The sequence below is a fragment of the Aplysia californica genome, unplaced genomic scaffold (genome assembly GCF_000002075.1).
Source record: "Aplysia californica isolate F4 #8 unplaced genomic scaffold, AplCal3.0 scaffold00170, whole genome shotgun sequence".
NCBI lineage: Eukaryota > Metazoa > Mollusca > Gastropoda > Aplysiida > Aplysiidae > Aplysia > Aplysia californica.
In genome coordinates, this window is record NW_004797440.1 from 625,192 (window position 1) to 636,171 (window position 10,980).

Sequence of the window (10,980 nt, forward strand, 5' to 3'; positions counted from 1 at the left end):
GTGACTTGTGTGAGTCTGATATATGGCCTGCGCTATCTGGTCCCATTTCACTTTGATTACCCTGTCAAACAAGTCAGCCTTCGCCCCTGCTGGCGTTTCAAATAGCACGGGAGCTATTCAGAACGCCGCGTTGCAAATAGCACGGCGGGAGCTCTCAGAACGCGGCGTTGCAAATAACGCTTGCCTTTTATTAAATCTAGATCTAGATCTATCTAGACTAGATCTAGATCTGTGAAAACGGAAAGGTTTATATATATATATATATATATATATATATATATATATATATATATATATATATATATATATATATATACGTGTTGACTAAGTATATTCTAGATCTAGATATTAGATCTAGATTCTAGAGTCTATTTGTCCAGAGTAGAGATCAAACTATCAAACGTTGGCCTTTGCCAATGTTGTACGGGGTGCCCACTACGGACGGGATCGGCCGAATGGGCGATCGCCCGACTAGATCTAGATCTAGATCTAGAGATCTATATATTTAGATCTGTCTCTTTAAAAAAACAAACGTGTTAGTTTTCAGTTTCAGGCGACCGAGTCGGACGATCGGCCCGACCCAGTTGTAGAGGGCGCCCCGTATGTATGACGTATTAACTGTGATCACCCACCACTTCCTCGCTAAAATAATAATAGAATGTTTTTTCAAGCCAAATGTAAAGTTGTAAAAAAAAGTTGGGACCAGAGAAAAGCACTCATGCAGCTTGTTCGCAATTCCGTTTGACCACGGTTAAATCAGGGTAAAATGAAATCACTTTGTTTAATCTTCTCAGATCTTTGTATACTTGTCTTAAAGTTGGGTGACAACAGAACCTAAAATTAGCCCATTTATAAAGGTTATTGTAAACTTTAATTGGTTCCAATTTAACAAGCTTTTTTTATGTAAGCCGCCTAAAGCGGGTAAAAAATAATATGGTATTTACAGCAAACACCTGCAATATTTAAAAAGTTGTTTATCTCCTTAACACCATATTTTAAAGTAGGCTAGGGCCTACACCTCAGAAACATAAACTATATACATATATATATATATATATATATATATATATATATATATATATATATATATATATATATATATATATATCAAGAGACAGGGTGAGTAAATTTTGGAAACTGAAATAGTGAAATGTGGAGCGCAGGATGTGGTGTCTCTGCTTCAAACCAGAGAGGGTTTACAGTATTACTGTAAACTCTCTGTTCAAACTGAGCAAACTGTAATTAGGCTAGGCTTCTATAAAGTCATTTATTTTTAGTGATCCTGCGTTTGGACTCATGGATGGTTTTTATTTCAAGGTCTAAATAGAGACACTTTTTAAAAAAATTACTGGATCAAGACTTTTGGGGGGAAATTGTATTGGTTCATGGCGTGCAGATGTGCCATGCAAAGTTTCGTTAGGTCAAGTTAAGTAATAAATTAATAAATCAGCTAAAACATTTTTTGACGTGGACAGAAGAAAGTGAAGGTTAGGTCAACTTAGGCCTAGCGTGCGCGGCACCTTCCCGCCTAACCCTACCCTTCATTTGGCTCAAAAACACGTAGGCCTAGGCCTAGCTTACGTTCCATCGTAGGCTAGGCCTAAAACGGAAGTATGTCAGAGTATGCAACATGCAACTTAGGCAGAGAAAGTGAGTGACAAGTGACAAGTCTATATGCCTTGTTTGGCCAGGTAACCTTTGTCCAAAATGGCAAACTAAATAAATTAGGCCACGGCAAGCCTTTGTGAGAAGTGAGAAGGCGAGAGCCAGCCTGGCCAGCCTCAGACTCAGAGCCGTCCTCGACACTCCTCGACGCCGACGGAAGTGGAAGTGGAAGAAAGTGAAACAAGTCTTGAGTCTAAAAATGGGGGACGGGGAATTGTCATTCGTCGCCTCTGTGCACAAATATTTGTCAAGTGTTTCATCGTCTATTGCCTCACAATTTGCAAAGATTAAAGGAACAGTAAGTATAGAAATTTGTGTTCTTCCCGTAATGTACAACTTTATTTTGAAAACGCAGGTTTACACATTTTACGTCATTGTTGGAGACAGGCGCGGCTCGCAGTATCAAATCATGAAACTAACCCACGTGTGTTGCCACGCTCCGAGTCCCGAGTCGAGTAGATATCTAGATCTAGATTTATTTAGAAATCTAGATCTAGATCTAGATCTAGATCTATCTAGATCTATCTAGATTCTAGATCGAGACTAGAGTCTAGATCTAGATATCTAAATCTAATCTAGATTCTAGATTTTAGATCTATTCTAGAGTACTGTTTGGCCATCTCGGCCCCCTAAGAAATATTGTTTTTATTTCAACACTGTGAGAGCCTCAATTGCTGTTGACACAAGGGAAACCACTTAAGAGAAGCAGAAAAGTATCCTCTACATGATGGTGGTAGTGGAATGAACTATTGTTGGTAAGATTGAACTTTGGTGGACCCACCATTGAGGGGGGCCGGAACTACTTTTGGGCGTCGTGTGATGCCATGCGCTGGTCCACTGTTCTTTGCGGCCGTGCCGTGCCGTAGGCCGCCACGGCGCGCTCTCTCTCCTCTCCCTCTCTTGCCTGCATCCTCTCACTTCGGGCACATTTAGTCAACTGAAAGTTTCTACCGTATTTTTCCTCCGCAAAGCCCGTGAGTTGGCGCGAGTGGCTAGACCCAAGCGTTGATTGGTCAATCTAGTCACACGGCATGGCACCACCTCCACCATGTCTCCCCCTCTCTTCACTGGTCCGGTAAACTTCACCCGCACATCTATCATGGTATCTACTGCCTAGCCTTGGCTGGCAATGTGGGTCCACTAAAGTTCTTGGGCAGAACCAACTAGATCTAGATTCTATTTAAAATGTTCCTGGTCCCCTTTTCTTTTCTCTGTTTATTATTGATTTATTGTTTATTATTGATTTATTGTTTATTATTGATTTATTGTTTATTATTGATTTGCATTATGTGTGTTTTCTCAATTATCATTGAATTCATTGCTGTCGACGTAATCAAAATCAAAGTGCTGGAGGTGCGGTCCACCAGACGTAAGCCAGCCTCCAAGACATTACGCAACAATGGGCAATTACGCGCACGCGCGCTAATTTGTATTGTTTGAACTGATAAGTCATCATCCCCCTTCTCTCTCTCTCTCTCTCTCTCTCTCTCTCTCTCTTGGTATTCTGGCAGCCCTCACTCACTCCGCCTCGCGTCGGTTCCTCGGGGCAGTCTCGCAGCCCTCACTCCCTCCACCTTGCGTCGCCAGGAACTAGTTCGCGTAGCGGTCGATTAGGACCCATGACTGTACAGTCCGTTGTTTGCCTAGTGCGTATTAATAATATAAGAAAGTGGCTTTTCTCACCCGCCCGGAAGTTCTCGCAAGATCAACTCCTCCCCTCTTCTTTCTCTCTCTGTCTCTTTCTGAATACTGTCTATCGGTGTGGACGATCAAATTGACCAAAACAAAGTTAAAAAATGATGTTAAAACACAAAAGTAAATTAATTTGTTTGTCTACAAAGATGCTACGGCTATTTAACTTTTCGAATCGAGCCGAACTACGCGGGTCGCCATTTTGTTTTTCCCGGAAATTCTCACGCTACTCCTCTCTCTCTTTCTCTCTCTCTCCACTGCCCACAGACAAAATTGTACGCTTTTAGTAGGCTACAGTTGAATTGGAACGTTTGTTCACGGCACAGAATTCTACAATTTTTCCTCACAGTGTAGAATTCTATGGTTTAGGGTGAACGCAAAATTTGGTGAACGCGCACCGGGTGAGAATAGCCACAAGACTCGCCTGCACTATTCTCACTCCGGGTGAGAATAGAGGTGGCCATAATATAAACACGGTGGGTCCACCAAAGTTCAATCCAGCCCTATCGTTTATTATTTTGTGGGTCACTAGGCAAAATTTCATTTCGTATTTTTGGCTCATTTTCGGCCGGGTCCGGACGAGTCGGCCGGAGGGGTCTGGGAAGGTCGGCCACCCATTTGGAAATGGTCCGGGAATGTCGGCCACCTAGAATTATGCTCCACCCATGTTTATCTCTCTAGTGTGAATTAAAACCTTTAAGACTACTTTACATTAAAAAGGGATAAATATTCTGACTTGGACTTGGAGGAGTAATTAGGATGCCCTAATCATCATGATGTTCATTGTAACTAAGACTAATAGTTTTGTTACAAGGAGCAGAGACATTTTGAGAAGAAAAAAGAAGATAATAAGACTCCACACCTGATAGAGACACAGAGAGAGAAGAGACAGAAATGCAGTCTGTAGCAGACACTTAGACCTAGATCTAGATCTAGTAGATATATACAGACAGACAAGTGGACAAACAGAGTGACTGACATATTATATATGGTCACAAACGCACACAAACTCAAGCAGAAATTCACGCTATATCAGGGAACATAAATCGGGGGACCGGGGTCAGGAAAAGACACACACACACACACACAAAGGGACAGAGAGGCGAACGCACAACACCGAGCACTCGAGCACAATAAGCTAGATCTACCCACCAACGCAAAAGAGCTCAAATTTACTCGGTGGCAATTGACAAAAGATTATAGGAGCGGTTCGATTCCGGTCCCAGTCTTTTTTTCTCTTTCTCTCTTTTCCTCCTCCCGACTGACCAACAGTCCCATAAATTATAATTTGTAGAGCTGCTTTAAAGTTTGTTTATTTTTTAATGTATTAGTGATCATAGCTGCCAAGCAGTACGTAAAAAACGTATTTAGTACGATTTTTGGGTTTGAGTACGGAAATCCGTTTTGGCATCGGAAAGTACGTTTTCAACTTTTCCCCTCTTAATTGCAATACAAAACTGGCTTCAAGCAAGAAAAATTAGAAAATTTATGACCGGATAGGCGAAGTACGGGAGTCAACAAGACGACGAGAATAGTGTCCCTGCAATTAAACTGGAAGTCGACCTCCTTCCGCGAGTGGTGCCCCTTCTGTATTTCTTTGTTATTAATGTTATTGAGCATGCACTATTAAAGCGGGAAGTAACCTACGCAGACCTGCCACTCATCCCGATTTAATTCCCCCCCCCCCCCAAATCTCAAGCATCCCGATTTTCCCGATTTCGATCGCCAGTACCCTTATTTTTTTTGTCTGTTGCGTCCGATTCTTAGAAAAATATATAAAAAGTTCTGCAATCTCTTTTGCTTGGAAGCACCGATTGGACTTCTTATCGGCTGGAACTTGGAAAGCTATTTTCTAAAGCATCTAGATCTTGATCTATGCCGAATCTAGTAGTTGACTCATGCTCGTTATTTCTACTAAAATCGACGTAGTAGTATCAATTTTGAATTCCCACTTAAATACGCTCAAGATGGGACAAAACAGTGGAGTTATAACAAAGCTTAGGGAATCCCAGCCAGACATCTTAGCCATTGGATGCCCCTGCCATCTTATCAATCTGGCTGCACAGCATGCAGGTGTCTGTGGTGTGCTTATCATTTGAGTACAAGTTGTCTTTTGGTATCTTTTTGAAGTAAGAACTGGTCTCTTTCGCCGACTGCGCGATGAAAATCTGTTTTTTAATTTTGAGAACTTGGCAGCTATGAGTGATGAAGAATGCAGGGGGGGGGGGGTAGATCTAGATCTAATCCTCCAGCGTCTTTATGGCAATTTTCGTACACTTCCATCTTTGGTGCCATGCGGTTGGCTATACTTAGATGTAGTCACGTGATCTGAGAGGAATCCTGGTCTGACGTCAATCAAGATGGGCGCCGTACCTAAAAATAGTTTGCGTCTTTCTACATTTTTCGCATGTACTGGCAGTCTAGTTTTTAGACAAACACAAGCGCACGCACACACACTGTAATAAAATGCAAGTTTATCTATGCATAATTACCCCCCCCCCCCTCCTTTTAGACTGACATTTTTTTCATTTTTTGTCTGTACCCATGAATAATTCACTGATATAGCAGATTAAGGCTTTCTTTTTCAGTTGCTAAAATTAATCAGTAGTTCACAGAAATAAATAAAGACAATGCATTTTGCCTAAAAGAACATACTTTTAGCCACTAAAAATCACAAACTGTGTGGACATTTTGAAAAAAATAAAATAAATCGATTTTAAAAAAATTTATTAAAAAAAAAATCACCAACCCTGTTCAATACATGTCCATTCCACTAATTTGATGCTGATGCATCTCAATACATGTATGTTTCTTTGATTTCGAACAATTTTGCCAAGCCTGATTTTTTTAGGTCGATTTTGAATGACCATTATTGACGATATATCTTGAGCTTTTTTAAAATTAATAGCTGAAATATTCATGTGCCTGTTGGTGCAAAATTTATTTAGCTTAAAATTGGAATGCTGCGTGAGTGGGTAGTGCAAGGCTTTTACACAATGATTGGGAGATTACATTTTCAAGTTTCTTTTTGATGCCACTATTGCATTTTTTTCACCTTGTATTTTTCAGATCATAATCATAATACACTTAAACCTGCCCTAATGGCCACCTTAGACAATCGCATGTATAAAAACCCACTTCCCATTTTCCCCCTTGCTTTTTTACATGTGTCACAATGCGGTGGAATCAGGCTCTCGTCAATTTTTGGGAATGTAGAATTATTGGTATCATTTGGTTGAAATAAATATCCATTTATCTTGAATACAAGTCGAGATATTTGCAAATGAAGGAGGTGGGGGTCACCTGTTTTCAGAGGTAAAATTAGTGAGAAATTGGCCACCAAATGTTAGTTATTTCCAACTGAAAATTTACATTTTTTGTGCCTTCGATCGTTTTCAGTCAATTCCACACAGAAATGAGTTCTTTAACGGGCATTTTTAAAGGTGTTGAGCCCAAAAACCCAAAAATTCGATAAAAATTTACAAACATGCGGAAAAATGCCAGTTTCTTCACTTTCATTACTTTGACGAGAGCCTGATTCCACCCCGCTGCCTCACATATTGTAATGACACATTCACCTGTCTTAGACAACCACCTTTCTCAATGACAATGTTGGCGGTATTGGACAATTTCGACCGTACTTGTTAAAATTTCCAAAATTTTATATTTTACCATTCTTTGTCTTAAAAAATTTTTTTCCATGATTATACTGTGCTTTTGTAATGGTGTCTGTATTCTGTGCTTCAGGTTCCTTCCCAAGAAACATCAGTGGACCTGCAAGATGTTTTCTCGGAGTGGATGGGGTATGTTTGTGTTCTATTTGATGTTTTGTTTTTTACATCCTTCTCTCTCTTACACTTTTTCTTTTATTAGAAGTCACATCACAATGTAGTAAATGTGTGTTTCTAGTGGCATGTGTCTCCTAGAACAACCACCAATTGTATAGCTTGTGAATTTTTCTTTATTGGGGTCTCCTTTTTTTTAATAACTCAAACTTTAAAAGTTTCCTTCCATACAAAATATTGTCATCACACATTTGATTTTAAATTTTTTGATCATGTCTCTCCTTTTGGAGCATAATATTGTATAAAGGAAGTCAAGATCTGAAGGGAGGGAAGTAGTACTTGGGCAATTTAGTTGCTGTGCCTACCGACCCAGTCAAAGCTATACCATGCACCCTGCATTGCTGCGAGTACTAAGGGTAAGAATGAGAAAAAGTCTGAAAAAGACCAGAAATATCCAAAACACTATTCGGCTTTGTTCCTGACAAGGGCACCAGAAATGCTATATTTACCTTAATAATGTTAATGGAAAGATGTATTGAAGCACAAAAAAATCTTTATTTTTATGCTTCATAGATTATTCAAAGGCGTTCAATCAAAGCTAGATATGATGGGCTATCTAAAATGCTGGAAAAGCTAGACATAGATGGAAAAGATCTAAAAATTATCAGGAATTTGTACTGGGACCAAAACGCAGCCGTACGAATTAATGGAGAATGCAGTGAATATAAGCAGATTAGAAGAGGAGTGAGGCAAGGATGTTTTATATCACCAGACCTTTTTAACACGTACTGTGAAACTATCCTTAGAAACATAAAATGTCCAGCCCTCAAAGTGAATGGTGAAAATATTATTAGATATGCCGATGGCACCGAAAAGGACCTTCAATCAATCACTTCTAGATACGGTTGTAACAGAAAGTGAATGTAAAGGATTATTGTTGAATGTAAAGAAGACAGAATGCATGGTAATATCCAGAAAAGCTGCAAATCCTATTTGTAATCTCATTAGCAAAGGCGAAAAGATAAAACAAGTCCAACAGTTTAAATATCTGGGATATTTAACATCTGATGCCAAATGTTCCACGCAAATAAAGCGGAGAATTGCAATGGCTAAGGCTAGTTTCAATAAAATGAGCCCAATCCTGAAAAAGAGAAACATCTCAATGACTACCAAGATGAAAGTTATGAAATGCTATGTATGGTCAACCCTTCTATATGGCTGTGAATGCTGGACAATCACTAAAGACAGTGAAAATAAAATAGAAGCAACAGAAATGTGGTTTCTTAGAAGACTTCTGAGAATATTGTGGAAGGAAAAGAAATCAAATGAGGAAGTGCTAGATGAAGCCCTCGTGGGACGCTCACTGTTAAAAACAATCAGGAAACGACAAATTAGACAAATGCAGTTTTTGGGACGCTGGAATGGCCATAAAGGTCAAAGAAGGCAAGGGTAGACCCAGAGCAACCTGCTAAGGGAACCTAAACAAATGGGTAACTGGGAAAGACCTAGTTTTTTTAAGAGCATCCAAGCAAACGAATGAATGAGGAACCATGATCGTCGATATCTGTTGCAGATCTGGCACTGGATGATAATGGGTTCAAAAGCACGATCAATTTGTACAAGGGTTCACACATTTCATGGAAGATAGGCTTATAGATTTTGATTTTAAAAAGTACAATGACAGTTAAACACTTGATGTGGGCTGTTGATTCTTTAGACTCTGTTTAGGGGGGGGGGGGTCCAATAGGCTCTAGCCTGGCTAACGGAAGAGGTGCACAAAGCTCCTCTGTGCATCATAAAACCGTTTTTTTAATGAGTGGCGGTTGCAGTAACCTCTAAGTTATTTGTTGGAGTCATGTATGTCAAAAAGGTGGGACGAAAACTGGTTCTCGTTTTTCTCTCCTCCGATGTAGAAGATTTATGTTATAGTCGGACTGATGGAAAATTTCTTGTCCTTTTCCTTTTTTCCTTTTTTTTTTTTTTGAGAGAGATCATCCCTCTTCTCAGTGCCCTGATATTTGAGAAGTGGAATTTTCTGTTTTGTCTTTGGCTCTTATGTGTGGGGGTATTTTCCTTCCAGTCTTCCAGAGAAGAAATAAGATGATAGTGATGGTCAAAAATTGGGTTTTTCGTAGAAATAGTTTCTTACTTTTAATTGCATTGCCATTTTTATGTCCCATAGTCAGAGACACACAAGATTCTTTTGTAATTGTTACAATTATGATTTTGATATTTCACAGGTCAACTGAAGGAAAAAAGCGGAAAACTGTGTTGTCCCCTAAGAGTCAGCCTGCAAAGAAGCAGAAACTTGAGGAGAAAAGGTCTTGTGTTTTTATTTTTTATATATTTGGTTAGAGTTGGAAAGCAATACATTTTGGACAGGAAAAAAGAGAAAAGGGGAGGAGCAATAGGATCAATGTAGAGTAGATCTTGAGACTCACTATTGGTCATCAAGGCTTCCCACACTTTGTTGGCCATAAGTCATAAACCCACTGAGTAAAGGAGGATCAATTTACCGACTGTGGGTCTGAGCATGAGGAACCATTAATTCTTTTCTTTGGTGCGTCGGCTAAAGATGCCATTTGCCTGAGATCCTGCATTTTCCTTGCTCCCGAAAACTGGGGTCTAAGGCAGATACTTCTCAGATGCTTTGAATGGATCGACAGGAACAATGCACGTTCCTCCACCCCTTTTATTTCTTGTTTTCTGATTGGTTCTTTCGAACATAACATATGATGACAGAGCACGAAGCGTGGCGGGATCTCCGTTTTCTGCAAAATTATGTACAATCACAGCCTCAGAATCAGTCAGGGCAGATCTGCCGTCAGCTGACAAAATGCCTTTTTTTGTTTTCCAGAGCAGTTTCGAGAAATCAACGATTTTCGGTTTTCTTTCAATATCTCAACTACTTTGCACAGTAAATCAATGTTTGAACTCGCACCCTAATCAGAATGTCATCCCCCATGTACAACATAAATTTTGTTTTTTTTTCTTTAAGAAATAAACAAACAATCACGAAAAAAGGTGTTTTGTCAGCTTTGCCTTACACAAGGCGTTTTAACAAGAACGCCTTTTTTTAGATGTTTGCTGACAAAACGCCTTTTTTTACAGTCGGTGGCAGAAAAAAAAGGCGTTTTGTCAGCTTTGCCCTGAACAAGGTGTTTTAACAAGAACGCCTTTTTTTTTAGTCGCTGGCACCAAAAAAAAAGCGTTGTGTGGGCCAACTCTTTAGAAATGTATTTAGCCGTATGCCTTATAAGTCAGAATTGGGAGACAGGAGATGGGGCACAGAATTCATTTGAAGTTTGCTGCCGCTATGTGTGTAGAAATTTAGATTTGTCGCAGGTAAAAACTGATTTTATTTTCGGAATCAGCGTATTTAAGTTTTATAAGAAAAGTGGGTCGCATGTAACCTGATTTCATGACATATATAAACTTAAGCAAACTTTGTTATCGAATTGTCAGGTAGATTCTATGCAGGTCAGCCACTGTGTTATAATGCATTTGACGTCAAATCTGACAGGCCTAGATCTAATAAACAAAACTTGAACACTGACTGGACAATTTATAGGCATTGCGATTTCAACTGGACAGCCCGGCACCATGCTCATGGTTCTCGAGTAAGGTTAGGGGTCATTGTGACGTCAAAGAGGTCATCCTGTCCGGAGTCTTGTCCACAGAGGTTTATTAGTTAAAACCGCTTCATATAACATCTAGAACTCTTCACATGGATGAACATTAAAAAGAAATCGACAATTTCTCTCCTCCTCCCCCACCCCTCCCTTTCTCCCCCCTCTCTGTTGGTCTCTCTCACTCTCTCTCTCTCTCTCTCTCTCTC

General features: G+C 39.8%; 1 protein-coding gene across 2 annotated transcripts in view; it reads left to right on the forward strand.

Moving 5' to 3' along the window:
* The first annotated feature begins 1,576 nt into the window (after window positions 1-1,576).
* LOC101855869 (nucleolar protein dao-5) overlaps window positions 1,577-10,980 on the forward strand; it is a 29,437-nt gene continuing 20,033 nt past the window's right edge. Inside the window, exons 1-3 of one of the 2 annotated variants that reach the window (XM_005097993.3) lie at window positions 1,577-1,963; window positions 7,105-7,160; window positions 9,383-9,463. In XM_005097993.3, coding sequence (XP_005098050.1) covers window positions 1,865-1,963; window positions 7,105-7,160; window positions 9,383-9,463 — 236 coding nt within the window. In that variant the 5' untranslated portion in view covers window positions 1,577-1,864. The remainder of the gene's footprint in view (window positions 1,964-7,104; window positions 7,161-9,382; window positions 9,464-10,980) is intronic. The other variant, XM_005097991.3, reaches the window with a different exon arrangement.